The sequence below is a fragment of the Pollicipes pollicipes genome, unplaced genomic scaffold, assembly GCF_011947565.3.
Source record: "Pollicipes pollicipes isolate AB1234 unplaced genomic scaffold, Ppol_2.1 Scaffold_4881;HRSCAF=5763_pilon_pilon_pilon, whole genome shotgun sequence".
Classification (NCBI taxonomy): Eukaryota; Metazoa; Arthropoda; class Thecostraca; order Pollicipedomorpha; family Pollicipedidae; genus Pollicipes; species Pollicipes pollicipes.
In genome coordinates, this window is record NW_023596576.1 from 4,932,637 (window position 1) to 4,956,798 (window position 24,162).

At 54.7% G+C, this 24,162-nt stretch overlaps 1 protein-coding gene across 1 annotated transcript; it reads right to left on the reverse strand.

The window, feature by feature from the left end:
- Positions 1-3,937: 3,937 nt before the first annotated feature.
- On the reverse strand, positions 3,938-23,408 carry LOC119101832 (insulin gene enhancer protein ISL-1-like). The gene is made up of 4 exons (XM_037225258.1): positions 23,340-23,408; positions 13,255-13,441; positions 4,392-4,663; positions 3,938-3,942 (listed from the first exon to the last, which is right to left on the reverse strand). Exons 1-4 carry the CDS (start codon positions 23,356-23,358, stop codon positions 3,938-3,940), a joined length of 483 nt encoding a protein of 160 aa, XP_037081153.1. The 5' UTR covers positions 23,359-23,408.
- Positions 23,409-24,162: the final 754 nt, after the last annotated feature.

The window sequence follows — 24,162 nt, forward strand, 5'->3', positions numbered from 1 at the left end:
ATCTACAGGTGTGTGTTTTATGGTGTAACTCATAATCTATCCCAAGCCGATCCAGCGCTTTAAAATAAAATCCGCCCACCTTTAGCTTTTTTAACAGCTTCAGATTATCATTCAATCTGGCAAAACAAAGCAAAAGTATTGGTAAGCCTTCATTATCCTAGACTGATCCTATCAATTCGTCCCATAGTTGTCAGAGGCGATTCATTGCACTTCATCCCAATTCAGCTCAGGATGACAAATAAAGCATGCATAGCTTATAAGGATATAGTCAGCTTATAAGGATATAGTCAGCTTATAAGGGTATAGTCAGCCGTGTCGGCGTCCGTTGACCTTATGTTTTTGTTATGCGGTAGGTGCCGGGATGTGATGCAGAGCGTGGGTACGCTCTTCCAGAGTTAAAATGTTTGCGTTTGGTGCATGTCATTTGACTTTATTAGTCGATCTACAGGTGTGTGTTTTATGGTGTAACTCATAATCTATCCCAAACCGATCCAGCGCCTTTAAAATAAAATCCGCCCACCTTTAGCTTTTTTAACAGCTTCAGATTATCATTCAATCTGGCAAAACAAGCAAAAGTATTGGTAAGCCTTCATTATCCTAGACTGGAATCCTATCAATTTCGTCCCAGAGTTGTCAGGAGGCGATTCATTGCACTTCATCCCAATTCAAGCTCAGGGATGACAAATAGTATATGCATGCATTAAGGATAGTTAAGGATTCTGTGCCGGGGTTTAGGGAGGACTGATCTTGGGGCGTGCCACCTACCCATAGTACCTAGGCAATCGCATCGCAACGCGTGTAGCTGGGCATGATTGGGGGCAGGTGTGGGGGGGGGGGACGGGGCGCTCCGGACAAGGCTTTCAGTCTCGTGCGCCGGAAACCATGACACGTGGGAGCCATGTGCAAACAACGATCTCCCACGAGAATGAACCGAGATCTCCTCCAGGAACAGGCCAAAGTCTCCCCGAGATGTGCCAAGACCTTCCCCGGAAGTGGATCAGGGACCTCCTCCAGAATGCACCATACATTCCACGAGAATGTACCGAGATCTTCCCGAAAATAGACCACGATCTCTCCGAACAGACCCGAGATCCAAAACAAAGGCATATTGGTACAAGCAATTGAAAAAAAGCTAGCGCTGTGGCGAAATCGGCGAAAACTCAGGCTGATGAGCTTTGCAAGCTAGCATTAACACTCATATCATTACACACCCTGCAAACGGTCGCAGGTCGGCGCCGCAGCAGCGGAACCAACCGCTCCCTCAGTGCGACAGGTGCCGGACGACGACCGAAACGGCGATGGCCTGTTCGCGACCCGACACCCATTGACAGATCACTGAGCCCCGCACCCCGCCCTCCAGCCCGGCCCCGGGACGTTCCCGGTCATCTCCGACTGACCGGAGGTCGACCCCCCCCCCCGCCCTGCTCCCGCCCACACCTCTTCCGCCAGGGCCGCCCTTTGACCGCGCGCCGACCAGGAGGCACGGATGATAGAGGCGCGGTGTTTGCACAGATCGCGGGCGGCCCTGCTTGATGCCGATAGCCGGCCGGCTCATCCGTGCACGAAGCGCCGCCGCTGTGTGCTCGGCGGAGATAGCGGCCGGCCGGACGGCGCAGCCTTTGGGACGCGCCGCCGGCCAAACACCGCAATCGCCGGCCGGCACCTGCCTGTGTGAGGATAGCATAGGTCGGATTCCGCAAGGTGCGTGGCGGAGGTGCGGCGCGCGGACTTCGGAGCGGCGCGGTGCCCGGCGGCGCCAGCGTCGGCCCTGGGTCAGCGGTGGCCGGCCGCGCCGTCGCTGCCGGCGGCTGCGGGGCCTGCCGCGGGGCGGGTGGCCCGCCGACTGGGCGCACCGCTCTTCTGCTCCGGATCGGCGCCGGCTCTGGGCGACAGTGTGTCAGCTTTGCTCCCCTGGGTAACAGTGTGTCAGCTTCACGCCCCGCCGAAGAGCTTTCCATGCATTCGGGGAGTGTGCTCGCCGCATTGTTCTGGACTTGAACACGACACTACCGGCGCTGCGTGGAGAGCGTTGGTTTACAGTTTCGTTGCGCGACTCTCCGCAAGCATTGTGAAATATTCCACACCACCATTGCCCTTATGCTCAACGCCGGCGAATGTTGACATTCATGATGAGCAAGAATTAATGACAGTTGCATGGCCGATGCCCCCTATATCCTGACTAATCCGGGGAAAAAAGAAGTGACTTTCAGCAAGTCTAAACTTGGCGGTGGGAAGATCAGCTGACTCTCAGAACTTCTCATAGCGTAATGCTTGTTATGCGCTATGAATGCACCGGATGACCAAGGCGGCTGGGTTTTACCTATCACAGCAATTCCGACGTGTCTCAGGTGGTGCTTCACATAGCCAGCAGCTCTTCATGAGCTTGTCGTGCATAGACAGACATTACATGTCGTTACATAGACATCGTGTAAGAGACAACTTTTGTGTTGGTGATTGGACCACCTGGATGCGCTCGATCAGCTTTTTTATATCTGTAGCGCTTGTCGGTTTCATGTATTTGGGCTCATTTTGATCTCACGTAACTATTTGAAGCGCAGGCCAGAGTTGCGTTCAAATGATGCATGAGTTTGGAGCACCGGACTGAGACACGGTCCGTCGAGCCGCACGCCCACTTGGTGTTAAGACCCGTCTCCACGGGAGCAATCCTGACAGCCTGGCTGACCAATCCGGCCCCACCCACCACACCAGCCCCGAGACAGACACGAGTCTCGCTGTCTGGATCAATGTATAATCACGTGCCACGGGTTATCTCTGCTCCATCAGCCCTGACGAGCGACGACTTGAGTGCCTCCCACCCAAGCCCCAACCGGCACCGAATCAGCAGTCCCAGTCGGCAAAAAATCACCTAATGTAACCAGCAAAAACCATGCTCGGCTGCCGCCGCACCGGCCAGCGGCGGGCGTCCATGGACGGAGGCCCTACTGGGGCCCGCTACTTGGATAGAGGCCCCGACCAGGACCCACTGCGTAGAAAACGACCCTGCCGAGGCTCACTGCGTGTATAGAGGCCTGGCCGGGGCGGGCCGCGTGGACGAAGGCCAGCCCAAGGCCCCCTGCTTGGACAGAGGCCCCGACCAATGTGTGTCTTGTGGACGCAGTCCCGGCCGGGGCCTGCTACGCCGTCGCTGATTGGCCGATGGCTGCCGAGACAAATACATTTTTGGCGCGCCCGAGACGAGCCGGCGCCGGCCGGTGAGTGGCCGGCTGGACTGCCTAATGACAGGTCGGCGCAGCGCCGGCCCGCCCCGCGCCAGATGACGCCGCCGCCGCGCCAGAGCACGCCCAAATCTCCGCCAATCGCCGGACGTTGAACTAGCGGCAGCGCACCATCTGGCGACGCCGCCGGCCCCACTCTCGGCCGGCGGTCAACAGCGCCTCCCAATTACCTGGCCGTGAGTCGGCCTAAATAGGCGGCCTCACGACACCGCTAAACGGCGCGCCAGTCCGCGCACGCGACGCGCGGCGCCGCCCGGGCCTGGCGGGACTTCGGCGGGGCTCTCGTGTCGCCGCGGGCCCCTGGCAGGGCTCCAGCGTCGCCCTCGGGTCTCGGCGGGGCTCCCGCGCCGGATAATAGCGCGCGACGCCCGCGCAATTGGCGCGTTCGAGTGCTGTGTTTATAAGCGCGGCGGTGTGGCGGCGGCACGCGTGGCGGCCATCAGCCGGAGACTATCACAGCATGCTCTATCACGCCCGCCGGCCGGCGTGCACTTGTCTGGGGGCGATGGGCGGCGATAGGGCGGCCACGCTCCCCGGGGGCCGCGCCGCCCCAGCCGGTTACCGACAATAATCCAATACACCTCCGTGCTTATCGTTGTTATCTCAATATGTTGGCCCAGCTCCCCCCGCAGATACTATCCGCGAGCGGGGCCCGGCCTCTCTGTGGACACCCCGGCAGAGCACGCGCATCCTACACCCGGCTAATCTGGAGGCGCGGCGCGCGTTATTGAAAGGCGCGCCCCTAATGAAATACGCCCCCCTCCCCCCTTCCGACGCCTGGTGTCGGCCCCTGCCCACTGATCTCCGTCCCCATACAGAATGAGGCGTAATCTGTTTTAAAACTGAGAGGTCGGCTTGGAGAGGCACCAGGGCAGAACGGCGTTATTGTCCGGCCTGCCGGTGTCAGGTGGCACCGCTGCTGCAGCGCCGAACAGATCGATGGCGAATGCGTCGAGCCCCGCCCTGGACACGAACACTGCGGAACAGCCGTCAAGCCAGGCGCCGCGCGCCCCACGCACCAACCCGCGGACATCCCTTGAACTCGCCTTCTACGGGCGGCCCGCATGCCGCGCAACATTCCTGCCGTTTTTACGGCGGCCCGCACACAAAAAGCGGCAATTTGCACGTGACATTGTGCCGGGCAGTGGCGCCTACCTGACGACTTCGGCGTGGTCGCCTCTTGTTTGGGCTCCAGCGCAGACAACTTGGTGTTATTGTTGTTGTTCTCGCACAGTTTCTCCAACTGGTGGTCGTCCTTGCAGAAGAGTCCCTCGTCCGTTAGCGCGAACTCGTCGCCGGGAACGAGCTGGCGGTCGCACAGAGCGCAACGAAAACAGTCTATGTGGTATATTTTGTCCTTGGCGCGCATCACAAAGTCCGTTTTCCGGAAGCCGTCGCCGCACTTTTCGCACTTGGTCCCGAACAGCCTGCGGGAAAGGAGGCTCGTCACTGGACAGAGATGGCAACAAGTGCTGAGCTTCAAGGACAGGGGCGATGAAAAACGTGGTTGGGAGGATGCCCAGACTTTCACATGGAGGACTAGGGATCTATTCTAAAGCGGCCTCTTGACCTCTGGACGATTATGTGACTGCCAAACCACCCAAATACCAGATACCAGATATCAAAACAGGGGTGTGTGTAGGTTTTAGCAATGGAGGACAACGCGAGTCTTTTTGTTGCTTAAAGCACGTTTCATTGCGCCCCAGGCGTGCTTTTTTGTTATGAGACTTATAACGATTTTGCATGCTTTTGCTCTAACTATTTCTTAAGTGTGTACGGTTTTTCATCATCTATTTTGCTCACATAGATAAGTCATATAAGGTAAAATATATATGTGGAATTTCATAAGGATGGTATGAAATTTCTCCTGATTTCATACAGTAACCATACTCTGTCATAATTTCATACCGAGGACGCAAATTTCACGTGTCCTCGGTGTCTCCCCTCCTCCCCCACCCCACCCCACCCCCCCTCTCCTCTTGAATATTCCCCTGGAACAAGAATGCACGTCGCTCAGCACGCACCAATCAAAGCCAACTTATCCCTAACTGCAGCCCAACAAAGTCGACCCAAATTCAACTGGGGGTCACATCATTGGCAAGGAAATAAATTTTACGTTGACTCAAGGAAAATTTGTTTAGTTTCGGAATCGACTCCGATTTCTCCCAGCGTCAAATACAAGTCTGATGACAACTGAAGTCGTGGCACTTCGTGAAGACCGCGTCATGATGTGCACCGGGAACTTCAAGAATTCTGTTCAAATGTCTGCAGCCGAAAAGCCTTAAGATCGTATTGTAATAAACTAGTCCATAAAGCATACAAACATAATTCTGGACTAACTTATTCTATTGTATCAGATTATTGCAATTTTCAACTGATATTTCACGATGCTAGCAGTGCAACCAGCGTCATCTAATATTGGTTTGCATTGCTGTCCCTGTGCGTCTGGAGCCATTCTGACCGCACGTCCGCCTCTTGTACCAATGACTGAGGCCGGCCAGTCAATCTTACGGTGATCGCTGCTCACATCCGGTAAGGGATCCAATTGAGGTCATTATGCCAAAGGCGGTAATGTGCATTGTTCTGATTAGTGGCTCCTAGTGGGGCGACTGTCCTGCCGTTAGGGTTAGCAAAAAACGTGTATTTTGGGCTAAATGTCGTAGTTCACAAAACTGATTTTATCAATTTTATTGAAGGTAAAAGTTGTGAAACGGTAGCAATTTACAGAACGCTCGTCCATTAAACTGTGATCCCCGAATACGAAAGCCAGCACAACTCAGAATCTCTTGCAGGGTGAAAAAATGCACCAGGTCTATTTTTAAGATTTCTTTATTTTCAGGAAAGGGCTATATGCAATAGCGACGCGCTCATGCAACAAAGTTGTTGTTCAGCGCTGCACTCAGCTGCAGCCAGTGCTGTCTAAAACCGGACTGCATACTGGCATTAGCCTGGAGTGGAAGGCTTTTACGATGTGCCCCCGGCACCGTGTGACCGTAAACACTGCGCGTAAGACACCGGTTCCTAAGTGCTCCGCCCTCGAAAAGAAAGTAGGCCCCGTGAAATATAGTACGCAGGCCCAGAGACGGAGAATCGTTGGCCTGGATGTGTCTATACGGTGTGTTGGCTGTTCGCAAGTGCTACGGCTAGAAAACAGCTGGTGTAAAAACGTGTTGACGACTGAAACTGTCATCAAGTAAGCACAACATCGGCCTCCTGTTTTGGCGCCTGTGATTTCGCTCGTTCTTGTTTTGACTGAGCCACGCACGCTCCAAAGGAACATCCCTCTAGAATTACAGGCTCAAACTTTGCTTTTAGCCGTATGCGGCGCCCTACGACCGCAAAGTCAAAGTTGGTCATATTGATTTCTCATTGTCTGCCGAATTGCTGTCGTCGGAGTCATTATCGTCCGGCAGTACTGCACTAATTATATTCGCCACAGTCAAATGAGAAAATTATCGCGACATCTTTAATTTAAGACAACTAGACACAAGAGCGTAGTCCCTAATCAGCACCGGCCTGTTCCGGGAAATCTGCAAGCTAAAGATGCGATATCAAGTCGGGACCCTACCCGACTGCTTGAAGCAACGCACGTGAATGAAACGCAGGGAGCATCCGTAGGGTAGCAATTTATGCAGCGAAAAGGCTGGATTGATTACAGTGTTGCACGCAAGCATTAACATTTGTTGCGATTGCAAACTGTCGCCACGCTCATGTGAATGGCAAATGGCCCTGGCTCGTTATCGTCTTCTTCATTACAACCCAGCATACATATTTATAAGTCCAGAAGGTAGTTCTACCGAATGAACTGACGGCTAACTGGCATCTCGTCGTGCACCTCGCGTGGGGTCCAGGGCTGACGACAGAGCTGCAGGACACCACACAATTTTTATGAGCGTCAGAGAAGCATCCAGGGAAGGTCAGATAGGTTTCACTCCCCTCCTGCGGGAAATGTTATAACTGAACTCCTCGCCTCCTGCGTGAAACAGGAGTCCTTGATGTAGGGGAGCCCGTGCTTTCCCGGCGGAGCGGATGGTGATGAGACCTGGAGCATAATGAGCCCACGGGACGACCGATGTGACCAGCACTGGAGCCGCGAAGAGAGTCCTTGTTCTCCTGACAGGACTGCAATTTTCGCTAACGTCTCTTCCATTGAAGGAATGTTGCTTGAACCTTGTGGGAATTATCAGGGACTCCGAAGCGCTGAGATGAAACATAAGTTCTGATTCCAGACTCCAGACTTCCTCGGATTGACGGGGTCCCCGGACATGTACAAATGCCCCGCTTATATCCAAAAACGTCTCATGAGATGAGAAAAGTTCCTGACACAAGCCTGTCTTCCGCTCTGACGCCTATGCGCTCTACCCAAAATGTTATTGACCAGACCACTGGCCAATAACGTGTTTAAAGGAATCGTGCCGCCTCTGCACGAGGTTTACAAGATGGCCAGGGCTCGGCTGCTCATCTCCCTCCCAGACCTTTCAGCTCGGTCAGGTGCGTTGCCCTCGCATACCTGGGAAAACTGACCCTTTTCCGCGCCGCAGAGAAGGAAGTTTCATGAGTGTTTGTTTCTCTGTCTGCGTCCGCAACAGTGTCCGTAAGAGAGTTTTCGACGTTCTCAACGTTTTGAGACAACAAAAAGTATTAAAGAAGCCCTCTCGAGTTAAACCTTCTAAATGAACTTTTCAAGTAAGCCTTCCGCATCGACGACCAGACTTCTGTTTGAATCCAGTTGGGCATAGTTGACCGACTTTGACCTCATTTAAAGAGCTAATTACTACCCTCACCCAGCGAACTTTGGCAGATTGAAGTGAACTCTATAGCTGGCTCCGGCTGTCTAAAAACAGATGGTATGTGCACTGGCTCTGCACCGCGAGAATTGCTGTCAATTATTTCCAAGTCGACTCGAGGGAAGTTGGCGCTGCTTGCTTGTTTTACTCCTTGTTTTTTGCATCTCTCCACCTTATTCAGCTTATAAGTTGAGCAGTAATTACAATGGGCTGGTTTCATTGCTCTCGCGGAAAACGGTGTGGGTCATTTCGACGCTAAATGACCGGAGACGTTCAACGCATTGTTAGCCACAATAAGAACGATTATTGACATGTAAGAGATGCATACTGCAGAAAGTTCATTTTATAAGGCGGTGAGTGGTGAGCACTTTGCCTATGCAATTCCCAGCCTCAATCGCATGCTGGTCACTTTATTGTGTCAGCCATATAGCATGCATATATATATATATATATATATATATATATATATATATATATATATACAGTCCACTCTGAATCAACACAATTCTGGCTGATTCCTGAGCTAACTCAGAGTGGGAGTCGAACACAGCTTTGTCGGCAACACGATAGTTCTAATCTTATCATGCCAGAACCTAGGCAAAGAGATAAGAAAGCAGGCTCGCATTATAGTCCACAAAGAGATAATTGCGGCCATCAACTCGCTAATGCATAAAACGTACCACTACTTGAGCCCGACCGCGGTTTTCTACCGGAATGCACAGTGTCAGACTGCGAGGACAAAAGGCGTGTCACCTGACCGAAATGTCATTGCCAACGCGCAACGCCCTGGCAGGAGCCGCCGCCGTCGGTCGGTCATTGGTTGACTGATGCTGAGCGCAGCATGACGCAACGACACCAAGTGTTCCGGTTGGAAATCATGACGCACCTTTTGACGAAACTTTTCTAGCACGTTTTGACGAAAACAAATAGCATGCCTGCGTCCAGCCTATGCTGTTTCGCTCTTTTCTGGCACTCTTAAGGGTAAAACATTGCCCGTGAACATGATGGCGCAAGATGCATAAAACGCCGTTGTTGAGCTTACATCAAAGAGTCGTTTGATTGTCAGAGAACAAGTGTACCGTTGGGTCCCCTGACTTTTCGTGGTATTGATCTTTTTCATGCAAGTCAGATTTGGCACCTATCCTGGGCAAGACCCGCCTGCAACAATTCTGCACCTTTACCATGAGAGTATGCAGCATGCAGATATCACTCCCGCCGCAACAAACCAAATACGCCATCTAAAAATTCCTCCCACACAGATGATAGTACCCACTGGCTAAAAGCTTACACATCTGCATGGAGGTCCGATCCCCAGGCGTGGGCGTGTGACACGTGTGATTGTACGCGGCGCCAGACTTGTCGCTCTCGCTGACATGTCCCCAGCATCACGAAACCTACGTGTGAGTGTCTGGCCGGACTGGGTGGACTCGCCTTACGTTATTCAGCTCTTGAGAACCACCGCCCAAACATGAACCCGGGCGAACAGTGAAAGGGAGAGGAGGAAGGGGCGTGGTGTGAACATCAGCTGTGCCGCGGTACCACTGCAAAGCGCCGAATGAACCATTACACCGTCTGGCGGCACCGATGGTGGCGAGTGAAGAGAGGAGCGAGCGGTAGCACTCTCTTTTGGATTTTACAAAATGTGACATTAGCCCCTAAGTATCGTACGTTTAGGCTCCAAGCCGGCCTGGTCCGAGGGTCCTACGGTCCTCGGCGGCAATGCCTGGTGCTCTTGGCGGCGTGAAGTGGGGGCTATCGAGGAACCCGGCACCGTAATGCTGTCGATGAACATTGGCGCCTCCGTAGCTGGACGCCAACTCTGCCTGTGATGGTCCGCGGTGCCCTGGTCGGGCGGTAGTGCTGCTTGTGATGGTCCGCGGTGCCCCGGTTGGGTAGTCACGCTGTCCGTGATGGTCCGCGGTGCCCTGGTCGGGCAGTAGTGCTGTCTGTGATGGTCCGCGGTGCCCCGGTTGGGTAGTCACGCTGTCCGTGATGGTCCGCGGTGCCCCGGTTGGGTAGTCACGCTGTCCGTGATGGTCCGCGGCGCTCTGATTGGGCAGTAGCGCTGTCCGTGATGGTCCGCGGCGTCCTGGTTGGGCAGTCACGCTGCCCGTGATGGTCCGCGGCGCCCTGGTTGGGCAGTAGCGCTGTTCGTGATGGTCCGCGGCGCCCTGGTTGGGCAGTAGCGCTGTCCGTGATGGTCCGCGGCGCCCTGATTGGGCAGTAGCGCTGTCTGTGATGGTCCGCGGCGCCCTGATTGGGCAGTAGCGCTGTTCGTGATGGTCCGCGGCGCCCTGGTTGGGCAGTAGCGCTGTCTGCGTGATCTGCGGTATGTTAGCCGACAGCAACAATGGCTGTATGATTGGAACTTATAGCATATTTGGAAGTGCTTGCCCACTCACCTTCCCTCTCCACGTCCATTGCTTCTGAGCGTAAAATCGAAGGACGCAACATGCATCATGTATAAATAATTGTTGCACAATTATACCATGCCGCGTCAGAGATTTGAAGAAAAAAATCCGCCTCTGGCTATCTGCAACGAGGACTTACGGCTTTATCGTATTACTGACATTTGTTGACGTCACGTGCTTGTTTACTAAGGTTCCTGTCGAAGAGACAATATTTGTGATCTGTGACAAACCCATAAATGACCACACGCTGCCAGAATGAACATTTCTGACCATTGTCTCAATCGAGTGCCTCATCAAGCTGTACATCAAGAATGCATCACACTTGCTTCCTGCGGGAAGTCAAGTTTTACGTGCAGACGGAACGTAACACAGCTGGTCTTTCCCTGTCTATGGTTTTCGTGAACGTGTGCATAGCGGTTTTGGAAGATCTGGCGCAGTGGACGGTTCCATTGGAACCGGATGTATGGAAAAGGTACGGGGCCGACGTCTCTGCCACCTGGGAGCATGGGCGTCACGCCTTGATATGGGGCCGACATCCCTGCCACCTGGGAGCATGGGTGTCACGCCTTGATATGGGGCCGACATCTCTGCCACCTAGGAGTATGGGCGTCACGCCTTGATGCGGGGCCGACATCTCTGCCACCTAGGAGCATGGGCGTCACGCCTTGATACGGGGCCGACACCTCTGCCGCCTGGGAGCATGGGCGCGACGCCTTCAACGACTTATTTGATGACGTTGACTCCATCTCGGGCCTTCAGTCAATGTCACCCTCAAAATTGAAAGTGAAGGATGACTTCCCTTTCTCGACGACCCTGTCACCGGACAGAATAACACTATCGTCATGGACGGACGTGTACCGCAAACCGACTCTTACCAATGTTTATATCAAATACAAATATCGCCGCCCAAGGAAGAGCAAGATCGGGTTGGGTAAATGTTTAACACAGGGAGCAAAAAGGATATACGACCCATCTACACTCCAAAAATGAGCCGACTGGCACCTTTACAGAAAATGGGTATCCCCCAACTTGGTGCCGGATCTACTCCGACCCAGCAGCCAGACGGCAGGCCGGCAGCCAACCAAGTCAGACTCTCGGTGCAACTCCGACCGGACAGCCAGAGGGCAGGCCGGCAGCCAGCCAAGCCAGACTTTCGGTGCTACTCCGCGCGAGGAAGCTCGTTGCTTTCCGTCACTCTATTGCTCAGTTGTCAGGGACGATCCAGAGCCAGGGACCGCACGGATCGGTGGACTGGGGGTGGCCGTGGACTAGAGTGACCGCATGGTTCAGTGGACTGGAGGTGACCGCATGGTTCGGTGGACTGGGGGTTGCCGTGGACTGGGGTGGCCACATGGCTCGGTGGACTGGGGGGTGACCGTATGGTTCGGTGGACTGGGGTAGCCGTGGACTGGGGGTGGCCGCATGGTTCAGAAGACTGGGCATGGCCGTGGACTAGCGGCGACCACACGGATCGTTGGACTGGGGTGACGGCACTGGTCAGTGCTCACCACGGTCCTTTCGCGTGTGACCGGAAGTGACTCGCAGCCGGACACAACTGACGGACAGCCGTCAAACACGCCTTTTTGTGCCCGCACTGAGGTGGCGTGGTACAATGCGGTCGCGTGCGTCCGTCGGCATGGGTGTCGAAGGGCACAGGAGGGTGGGGGAGAGGGGAGGGGGGTTCCACCTGCCGGTCCCAGCCGAAACGCTGCTTCAGCGGGGGCATCAAACATTAATGCCGGACATAATTGTGGCGGTGATTGTGCCGCGAGCTGGCTTTTTGTAGCGGCCGTGGTCAGCCGGGCCGCTTGTTTGGACGGATTGGTCTCTCTGATAGCGCTCTATCGCTGCCGGCCCGACAGAAATCAGCAGTTCAACGAAACGCCCCGGGGAATGGAACGGAAAGCTCAAACACCGGCAAAGCACTGTCTTAAATTATAGCAGCCAGGTTCAGAGAGATAAGAATGAGTGCAGGGACCGTCTTCAAGTGATAAGGCCTTATTGTCTGGACGGAGGATTAGACATATCAATATTTCACAGCCCTACATTCCCGAGCAAAGTAGGTTATGTGTAAGGCCAATGTCAGTGCAGGTGTAGGTTTGCTTTGCTTTGATATTAACTACACACATCTGGTTCCTATAAAAAACTGAGTACGCTTTATGTGAAGTAAGTGCGGTATACTCTCATGACAGAAAACCGTCGTAAGTCCGTTCCTTTGTGCGCAAATTCAAAATTTACGTTCGCTCCGATTTGAGCCTTACTCAGCATTTACCGGTTGTCACACATCACTCGAAATAGGTGCTAAGGCAGAGATGTTTTGCTGTTACGAATGGCTGAAATTAAGCCATGAATTTCACGGTGCCCTCATTGAGTTGTCATGGATGCATACCGGTATTGAAAAATCGTCATTGGTCGAGACATCCAATGGAGCAGAATATTAATGGTCGTTGCCCTCGCTGTTACACATCAGCTTCTTATGACAGAATTCCAAGAAAAAGTCGCGTCACGCACACTAATATTGAACGAATCGGAAATAGTATTCAGAGGCTAGATATGAAACTGAAGGAGTGAACACCGGAAGTTTTGACCGGCGTGAGCGTGATGGCAGAAGAGAGCCGTAGATCATACTGGGGTGGCACTACTTGTGGGATATCTCTGGCGTTATCAAATGCTTGGTCTGGCACAGCAGCGGCTACCACTAACGACACCGGCCAGCCGTTTTCCTTTCCGGCCCTCCGCAGCCTAGGGTCCGTAGAACAGCGCCGGTCCTCCTCCCCCCCCCCTCCCTCACATCGCCTCGCACAGTCGAGGCGCGCTCACCTGACGTAGTCGCTCTTGCAGTACGTCTTGCTATCACGCACGAAGCACGTGCACGTCTCATCGAGGAACTGGTTGCACTCTGCGCAGCGCAGGCAGGCGGCGTGCCACTCGAGGTCGGGTGACACGCGCAGGATGTACTGGTCGTGGATGGCGCCGCCGCAGCCCGCGCACTGCGACGTCTTCTTGCCTGGGGAGACGCAAGCGGGTCTGGGTCAGTTAGTCCTCCGGATGGGACTGGGGACGGCGCAGGGGCTCTGGATGGGACTGGGGACGGTGCAGGGGCTCCGGATGGGACTGGGGACGGCGCAGAGGCTCCGGATGGGACTGGGGACGGCGCAGGGACTCCGGACGGGGCTGGGGGCGGGACAGCGATACCGCGTGGGCGCAAGCTCGCGTTTGCGTTGGCCAACTTTGTGAGGGGTTTGACTGTTGTGACCACTCGCACTGGATTGTCTAACAGCTCTACAACCTTGTAAGACACGCTTCACGTACAACCGTGTGAGTCAGGTGTAGAGTTTCGTTGGTCGACAGGGTATGGGACGAATAATGAGGTTGGGGTGAGGTCATTGAGGTGGCGGTGGTAACGTCTTTCTATTGATCCGTCTGGCTGCCCGCAAGCCGGCGTAGCTAACTATACAACAGAAACTGCTTGAAACCCTAGAGAAATAGCAGCCCACGACGCGGAAATCGTAGAAAGGGAATTCTAGAAAAGGGAATTAAATTCTGCCACCGCGTATCATCAAATGCTCGACGTATGGCCAAAGGTCGCAAGAAACTGCGTAAAATGGAAACGCATATCTCTAGGCGCACGTTTAACATGATGTCAATGTGAATGTGTCGCTGAAAGAGCATCATAGGGATTCTAAACATCGGGAAAGATCTTCAGTTCAGAAATCAAATGGATCTCGTAGGTTGTGCTTATGTGTCTTCATTCCATGACCTTATGTGCGCTTTGCATGATAAGCTTTTGGCCTTTTCTGGTCCTCTTGCGTGTGCATAGTAACACATTTCCACCGCATGCTTGCCACAGTTGACAAAACGCATACCTCCGCTGAATATGTGCAATAGATGTTGCAAAAATGATGACAATCCTAACATAACTAACGTGATTCGTCTCGATTTCCCCAGCCCCCGGCTGTTTTTGCACACTTGCGAGATGTTTGCCCACCCAGTTGGGCGGCGCGCCACCGCCGCCAGCTGCCTCGTGGCTCAGCGCTCCCTCCGCTCCTTGTTTCGATATCGCAGCCACGCTAATCCGCTGAAAGGAAGCGGCGTCGTCGGAGGGGGACGGCGGCCGCGTGAGAGGGCCCCGTCCCCCTCCGAGGGCAGGGCAGGGGCGGACAGGAGATAGAATCTTATCTTGTCTGATTCCACCTGGCACATGTCGGGTATCTCGTCTGCTACAGCTGTTCTGCGTTTAGCGGCGAGGCGTCAGTTTTTGCGCGGCCGGCGTCAGGTCCGGAGTCCGGCCGATCCGCACCATAGCCGCCACTTCTTCACGGCCGGACGCGCGGCGAATCCAAACAGACTGTCAGCGTCGAGCGCTGCTGGGACGGGCACCAGCAGCGGGCGCCGTTCCCAGGCCGCCGGGATGGCGCTATCAGCGCCCGATTTTTGTATATTTAAAACAGTTTTTCGACCAGAGCCAATTGTTTTGCGGCGGGTGCGGCGTACATCGCGATAGGTCCGCTCGGGCCGACTGGTCGGTGCCACCGGCGGGCCTGCGAGAGCCTTCGGAATGGAGACCTGTGTTCGACCACGGCTCACTCGAAATGACAGGTCGCCCTTCGAGATCGCCCTGTTCTGCTGGCGGTGCTGTCGCTGCCAGCTAGTCATGTGCCAGACATCAGGCGGTGCAACTCCTGGAATGCAGTCCTGAACAGCTGAAGCTGTGTTGTGGCTTGCAATAAATTATTCAAGTGTTTGTTTACGATCCTGTTCGGAGGGTTTGAGATAAGACAGCGCGGCATTTGGGCACTTTCATGCCCGTCTCAGCTGCCTTCGTGTATTTTTTGCGAAACATACGCTGAAATCAGAACCCCTATCTGGACAACTGGCTTACCGTATGGATATTGGAGCCAGCGACCACGCCATCCATGGCAGTGCAGAGCTCAGTTTAGTCGGGCTATTTGCATGCTTGTGGGGGGAGGGATGCCCCCGCTCCACTGCCAGGACAGATGGGAGCGCCCGGCGCCTTCTCCAGCCGCCGCCGTGGGCGGGAGCGGGAGCAGCTCGGCTCCCCCGCTCCCACCGAGCCGTGGCCCGACAGCGGCACGATCCGCAGGGAGCATCGCCCGGCCGCCGCGCCCAGCCGCCGCCGCGGGCGGGACCGGGAGCAGCTCGGCTGCTCCGCTCCCACCGAGCCGTGCAGCTCCAGCAGTCGGGCTGCCTGCAGCCGCTGACAGGGGCCCGGCGGGCCGTGACGCGGCCCCGGCGGCAGCTCGGCGTCCGAGCGTAGCCGCCCGGGGCCGCCGCCGGCCGCGCGCTTCGCCCGGTAGAAGCGACCGCCGGAAACGGTATGTCAGCCGGCGCCGGCCGACCAGCCCTCCGCGCCTATTCACGACATCAAACACAGAGGCATGACGCCCGTCACAGGAAACTAGCCTCTTTCATGGCTGCCGGCCAGGGAGATGCATCAGTATGATAAGGCGCGCACGCCAAGGGAAGTGAGTAATTAATTTCGAGTGAAAACGGCGTGGGATAACAATTAAACCACCGGCCGTTTACGACCCCAAAAACAGCTAGGCACTTCGTAATATCTCGCCGACTAACGGCTCTCCGCAAGCTAAACGCAAACAAAGTTATGTAACTATTAAGCCAAATCGAAACCGTGAACGACGAAGCCCGCGGACAGTTGCGTCCTCCCGTTAGCTCGGCACATACCAGGTGCGATTCCCTGGCGCGCTGTCCACAATAAGTGGGGGCATCATCCGAGCCTCTTCAAAACAATTTAATCACTTCCACGCCCCGCACACCCCACCAAAGCCGACGAAGGTGGCTGCCGGACAAGACACGCGCCTCGTGTGTGCTTACGTGTGTATACCCGCGAAACGGCTGTTTTTGACGGCGCTGATCCTAATGACACGGTGGCGCACCGTCTGTCCTCAGCGGGGCCGCGGCTCCGTTAATTGCCCGGGCTCATCAGCACGCAGGCGTGCCGGCCATATTTCAGCTGGCGGTGTTGGGCTCGGCAGCGCCTGTCGCGTCCAGCTGCGGTGCAGGTGCAAACGGCTGCTAAAAATCAATGGTGAACTTGAGCCGGCGAAGCGCGCCCGGGGTCAACAAGTGTCTCCGCCGGCGCCCGACTCAGGTGGGCGGGGGAGGGGGCACGCCTGCTATCTGAGAGAGTCACAGGCGGCCGAGAGCTCGGCAGATACCCGTGAACGGCAGCCCCACCCACAGCATGGCGTTTCATCGACAGCTTGTCTGGTTCAGGTTCGGAACAGAGCGTGTAATCATGATGTATTTCTGGTTGTATCCGGCCGCTTTCGGGAAGCTTGTCCCAGACACGTGTTCGGCGCCGGATCAGGCAGTGACCTCTGGGGGTGCCCCATGTTAGGGTTATGTTCCCGCACATTGGTATGTTTCGTTTTAAGCAAACGAGGGCAACCACACGGGATGTTGAATGTTTATGAAACTTTAATGCCGACAAAGTGGACTCGGCAATGGAGCCCCGCGCTTACCAGGAGCAAGGATTGGTCTGAGAATGGCGCACTGCACACAGGAGCAGGTAGCCATCCTGCATTGGTCATTTAGCCATCGAACTACTGACCTACCATTCACGTCACTTTGGCGAAAATGGCAAACGCACTGAGGAACAGATGTATAAGTAATAGAACACTGATACATGACAACTTCAAAACCGTGCAAACATTTGCAACTTCACAAACAAAAAAACACAAATAACACCAAACATTTTCATCCCATCATTTGCAGCCTGAGACAGCGTGCCGATTATTCCCATTTCCCCTTTTTGCCTCTGGCTATATACATATTATAGCAATTTATGTCTCATGCTTTTTGTATATAGGCTGTATTGTATATAGGCTGTACACAAGACAGTACTAATAACCCCATTCCTAGCAGAATAACCAGGAGAATGGAGAGATACATGCATTGATATTTCGGCTACATGCCTTTATCGAAAAGAACATCGGCGGGGATATCACTTCTGATATTCTTTTGATAAAGGTATGAAGTCGAAATATCAATGCATCTGTCTTTTGATTCTCCTGGTTATTCTATGAGGAAGAAGAATAAGGCTATCAGTGCTGTCTTATCTATATGCATTATGCTCTCCGCAAATTCACTGAATAGCTTAGGTACATTAGACTGCGCACACCGTAATGTCACATCACCTCTTACTGTCGACCAGAGGTATAAAAGTCCGAGGACCGATGAGGCAGATCAGAATCGGCGCGTTCGGACTTCGCAAACTGGCAGAAAAGCCCAGTCCGCCCGCAGTATCTTGGCACCGTCTCTTAGAGCGACAGCGACCTTGTTCCGGCAAAGCTCTTGACTTTTAGCGGCTTTCGAGATAGATCGGTCAGGTCAGCAGACCCGTCGCGATTTTAAGGGGCTGAAAAACACCCCGGACAGTGCTCCGACCGCACCTGAGTCACTGTCACTCCCTGGGCAGTGTTCCGACCGCACCTGAATCACCGCCACTCCCTGGACAGTATTCCGACCGTACCTGAATCACCGTCACTCCGTGGACAGTATTCCGACCGCACCCGAGTCACCGTCACTCCGTGGACAGTATTCCGACCGCACCCGAGTCACCGTCACTCCCTGGACAGTGTTCCTACCGCACCTGAATCACCGTCACTCCCCGGACAGTGTTCAGACCGCATCTGCATCACCGCCACTCCCTGGACAGTATTCCGACCGCACCTGAATCACCGTCACTCCCTGGACAGTGTTCCGACCGCACCTGAATCACCGTCACTCCCTGGACAGTGTTCCTACCGCACCTGAATCACCGTCACTCCCCAGACGGTGTTCAGACCGCATCTGCATCACCGCCAGTCCCTGGACAGTATTCCGACCGCACCTGAATCACCGTCACTCCCTGGTCACTGTTCTGACCGCACCTGAATCGCCGTCACTCCCTGGACAGTGTTCCGACCGCACCTGAATCACTGTCACTCCCTGGACAGTATTCCGACCGCACCTGAATCGCCGTCACTCCCTGGACAGTATTCCGACCGCACCTGAATCACTGTCACTCCCTGGACAGTATTCCGACCGCACCTGAATCACCGTCACTCCCTGGACAGTATTCCGACCGCACCTGAATCACCGCCACGCGGCAGATGGTCCACAGCGTCTACCGGCGATGGATGATCTACCGGCGCAGCAGCCAACATAGACCGCGTGGAGGGCAGGGTGCGGGCCTTATATTCGATTTTGTCACGCGCAACGAACGACAGAACATTCTCGAAAATCGCGCATCACCATCACGGTGTGCATGGTGAGAGGGCCGGCACCCCTGGACATCACGACCAGCCCGCAGAGAGCCCACTGAGACGGCATGTAGGACCACTTGTGATGAGGATGCACGGTTCCGGAGCTGGGGATTTTAGTACATGGTGGTGTTTTGCGGGAGGTTTTGTTCAATTCAGGGATATTTATCGGTGGGCATTTGCGCACGCGTGCAGTGTTCCTTTCGATGCTCCAAGGCCAAGCATATCTGGAACTACAGTAAAGGCGCTATGCAGTTGTAGTCTGGGAGGGTAGGTGGAATGATGGATGGTTGACATTGCTAGAAGTAGAAGGGCTTTTATTCACAAAGCGCTGATGCTATTGTAGATGGCTGAAACAGGACGAATAAAAAAGGGAGCTCCTAATACCAGGCTACCAATAGCTTGTTACGCTTGAAAAAAGTTTGGAGCATGCCAACTTACAATGCCTACTTATTTCACATCCTGACATCAACGGGTTGTTGGAAGCCTGAGGCTCATACTTCCTTGCATTATTTGGCCTTTTCAATCCACTTGAAATATAATTATTGAAATGCGTGGGGCATATGTTTTTGTCTTACTGTTCATATCTGGATGGTTTGTGACATTGGTGGCGCCATTTTAAGCACTTCTTCCAGCAGCGATCGTTGGTTTTACGCATGCTTGTAAAAGTTCAACTATACTGCACTCGGCCTGTTGGAAGTTGGGTTCAGTGACTTGTCCCTTTCTGTACCTGAAGCCCGGGAGGTTACTGTGCGATAAGCCCTCAGTAAAAAACGGGAGCATTCAACTTGAAACAGACTCATACAATGGATTTCGTGAAGTGCAGTTACCGTTGTCATGTCCTTATGTCCTGACAGCAAGAAATTTGCAGTTGCACATAGCAGCTGTCAACGCATCTGTCGCTCATTTTTTAACCACCGGCTGTGCTCCGATATGCATGTCAAATTATCAAAGAAAACTGAACATGCCTTTTTCAAACGAGAGTAATTGGGCGTGATTTGAGCTACAGCCCTTCGTGCGCTACACCTTCAACTAACATTCGGCAATGTACATCACTGCAGTAGCACATGCCGTGTGAAGTACTTCCTTACAAGAAGTGCTCATAACCATACATGGAGGTGGCACATAAGCAAATGGGGATTACCAACGTCAGTGGCATTCATCACTCTAAAGCGCCTGGAAGGGTCTCAAACTCTCAGTGGTCTGAATAAGATGAGCTCCTGCCAGTAACTCTCGCCAGACATAAGCATGTCCCACCATTGTTACAGACCTCGCTGTAGACCATGACTCCCACAAAATATCCGCAGCGTGAAACTTTAACCTGACACAGGCTGTGGACTCAACAGTTCACCACTACTCCCGACAATTTGAAACAAGCGCCGACACTGAGATGTCCCGCTGCTGTCGCATTCACCGTAGCTGGTGGCATAGTTTCATATCGGGAAGACTTCGCACAACTTTTCAGATCGCGTCGGTGTAATGTAAAAGTTTGCCTGCGTTCGACACAAGTGCTGTTGTACAATGGACTGGTTATTGCACGCTGGGGCGCAGGACGGATATACGGAATATCCAATACCGCGTGTGTCGAACTTGAACAACCGCCCCTGGGAAAAGCTTACCCCCCCCCCCCCCCCCGCCCCCATATCCGGCCACTTCATTGCGCGCTTCCGTTTGCTCGCACGTATTTCACAGAGCGCTTTTGGGCCGATTCCGATATGAAAGCAGAGATTGAATATTTTGCTGAATATTGCAGCCGTATATTGCGCATGATCACCTTCAATGACCCAGCCAAAATGCTGCCAACACAAGCATCTTACTCTATCGTTCCCACCAATATAGTGCGCTATAGTTGTCATATCCTTCGTCAAGGATGCACTGCGGGCTCCAGAGGGTACCGTGCGGCTGAGAGGTACTGTAGTTGCCTGGGGGTGGTGAAGCAAGTCCCTCCCAAACGTGCCGAAATAACGCGGATTTCCTAAGGTCGCAACAAAGTCCGAGGGCTTAAAGGAGCTACTTAGGACAATCTCACAAGCATCTAAGCTAGTAAGTATCTCACAAATGCCTACTTCTGTTTCACACCCTTTGTCATACTAACAGCTTACTAATCACAAGTAATGTTGATCCTTTGCAGGGGGGGGGGGGGCAAGGTTTTCCAGTTGCCCATTGCTATTGATTATCAAGACAAGCACTCGACAAATGTATGCCAACACTAGTTAATCGATGGACATTAAACGTATGTACCAAAGGTACACAAACAGTGCATGGATTGAGGATGTTCACCTTCGCGTCTCATAGGATTCGTGTCTCACTACAGCATGTCCATTCTTTTGGCCAGCAGCATGGCCGTGATTTCTGCAAAACAGATTTACACTGGCAACAAAATATAGCGCATTTTGCTCTTGTTTGTTGTGACCAAGGAGCATTTAATCAAATTTATCAGCAAGAAGCCTCCTGATTTCAAGAGAGAACAATAAGTAAGATGTGAGGTTGTGCTAAACCTGTTGCCTTTTCTGAGCTTAGGCATGGGTCACACAGTAAGCTAAATAGCTTGGTAGTGGTGTTACAGAATCTTCGTTGGCGTGGCGCTGCACCATGCAGTGCAAGCCAGTCGCGTAGCAACTAAGGCTACAACTGCTCGTCACCTTTAAAATGGCCTTGAAACCAGCGATGGAGGGTTTCTTCTCGTCTGGGTAGGCTCTCAATGGAGAAATAGGAGAACGATCGAATGATCAGTACTTCTTTTATGGCTACGTCAGCAAGCGCCCCCCCCCCCCCCCCCCATTGTACACATACGCGTACACGCGATATATACCTTGCGATTATTTAGTCAAAGTGTTTAGGGAAAAGATGTTGGGCTTGTATTCCAACGGCACTAGGTACCAGTCTCGGAGTGGGCGCGTTTTTGCTCAACTGACGTGGAAAGGCCAGCTGGTAACTGACCAACAAGGGTCAACTCAGGCCAAAGGCGGCCGTGCCGCAACATACGCAACAATCAAAACTCTCCTCAAGCCTGACTAAGTGGAAGCAAAATTAACCGTACATCTGAACGGAACACCTGGTTGGTAGGCTCAGGATACGCGTCACAAACTATGCTTAGCAGATGCCCTGAACGCAAACCCACACATACAAACAAAAAAGTGCGATCCGCAAAGGAAAACAATGCGCAAAAAGGCGGCTCAAACGTGAAACTTTCATGGTGAAATGTCAAGCTTTAACTAAATTCAATAAATGACGCGGATGTTGTTGCACCTGTCACGCTACACTCTCCGCTCATGCCAGTCTCCACTGCGGCAGATGTCGTAACAGCCTATGTTGTAACAAGTGGAGGACAGCGTCGCTGTGCAGGGCGCTGTTTGTGCACGTGGAGAAGAGACACACACGCCTACAAACTGAGGTGGCGGGAAGCCTGGGTTTACACGGAACGGCAGTCGAGTACACCCCACAAACACCACCTGAAGGCCGACCCGCGGTGGAAATCGGCCCATCTCGCGGTTTGGCTGACTCTAAGCAGCCACTAATGAGCCCTGGTGGCGGCCGCGGGTCCGGATTTGCACCTGAAGCCGAAGCAGCGCCGGCAGACCGGGGACCGGGCCTGTGCGGACCGCAGCTGAACCGGGAGCTCCCTGACGGACCACGGCCGGACCAGGAGCACCCCTGCGGACCGCAGCTGAACCGGGAGCTCCCTGACGGACCATGGCCGGACCAGGAGCACCCCTGCGGACCGCAGCTGAACCGGGAGCTCCCTGACGGACCACGGCCGGACCAGGAGCACCCCTGTGGACCGCAGCTGAACCGGGAGCTTCCTGACGGACTATGGCCGGACCAGGAGCACCCATGTGGACCGTGGCCGGACCGGAAGCACCCGAGGGCACTTTGGTCGGACCAGGAGCGCTCGAACGCACCGTGGTCGGACCAGGAGGACCCCTGCGGACCGTGGCCGGACCAGGAGAACCCGAGCACACCATGGCTGGACCACGAGCACCCGAGCGGACCGCGGCCGGACCAGGAGAACCCGAGCGCACCGTAACCAGACCAGGAGCACCCGAGCGAACCGCAGCCGGACCAGGAGCACTCGAGCGGACTGCGGCCGGACCAGGAGCACTCGAGCGGACCGCGGCCGGACCAGGAGCACTCGAGCGGGTCCCAGCAGGACCAGGAGCCGCCGCCGCCACAGCCGGCGCACCCCCTCGGCAGCACGCCTCACATGCACAGCCCGCCACTCTGCACGGGACAGCGGCGGCCATCCGCCCTGCCATGCACGCCGCGGCGCCCCCACTGCCGACCGGCCGGAGCTTGCAGCAAGCAGCCGACCGCAAGCCGGCGGTGACAACTGTCGGCCATGACTGCACGGCCGGTCCGCGGCTGAGGAGCACCGCCACAGGCGTCACGCTGCACCACTAAACCCGCCCGCCCGCGCCCCTCCGCTGACACACGTCATTAGAAACCACAATTCAGGAAAACTTGCCGCGTATCGGAAACATGATAAAGACGATAGCGACTAAAAGGTTTCCATTACAGACGGCCGGTGCATGCGTCGGGGGCCGGCGCGGCGCGCGGCCGCGCCGGCTGACCCGGAAGGGGCGGAGTCGGGTCACCGGCTGACCCGCGCCCGGGACTCACCCTGCGAGCGGTCCCCCATGGCCCCGTGCCGCCTCGCGCCCGCACGCGGTACCAGGTGCTCGCCGGCCGGCCGGCGCCGCTCTGCGCCGCCGCCATTTCCCCGCGCATTGGCTCCGCCCCTGGTATCACGTGACCGGCACAAGCTCCGCCTACTGCCGCCGCGATCGATCGGCGCGCCGGCGAGACGCCGACTGGCGCCGGCCGCGCGCGCTGGCGCCCGGTCAGTGGCAGCGCGCGCGGCCGGCCGACTCGCGCGTGACGTCACTGGAGCCGCGCTCAGCTGGCGGCCGCCGGTGTGTGCCGGGCGGCGGCGGCAGGGGCTGACGGAAAACTGTGGGGTGGAAGTACTCTAACTGGTGGATAGTCAGCTTGGAGTAGGATGGGATCCCTCAGGCATGTTGGTACAGGCTTCAGTCTGAGCTATGCCGCAAAAGGATTAAATCGTCAAAATACTAGCCCTGCCTTATTCTCGTTGGAACGGACGTAAAACCGTTAGTCCCTGAAACTGCTTTTTAGCCCCCAACATATCCCGGATAACTGCAATGTTGCCCCTGTCGTGCCTCGTACCTGGCCTCATTGTTGTAGAGACTCGCACATCCAGAGCAAAGTACCACTGTCATGCACTCATTCGCCTTCAGACGTCTTATGTGGTATATTCGTGATGGTGATTTGGTCTTTTGGGCACGCCGACTACCCCATTCACATGGTGTTCATTACTTGGTATGCTCTTGGTACGCCCGGCACATCAGCAATATCTGATTTGTTATACATAATCAATAGGGGTGCACGAGAAAAATGTCCCAAGGAGCCCAAAATTACTGAG

Excerpts from the sequence above, each read along its gene's own strand:
- LOC119101832 (XM_037225258.1), bottom strand. Across the intron at positions 4,664-13,254 it reads TGCAAGAGCGACTACGTCAG|GCTGTTCGGGACCAAGTGCG; the intron begins GTGAGCGCGCCT and ends CCTTTCCCGCAG.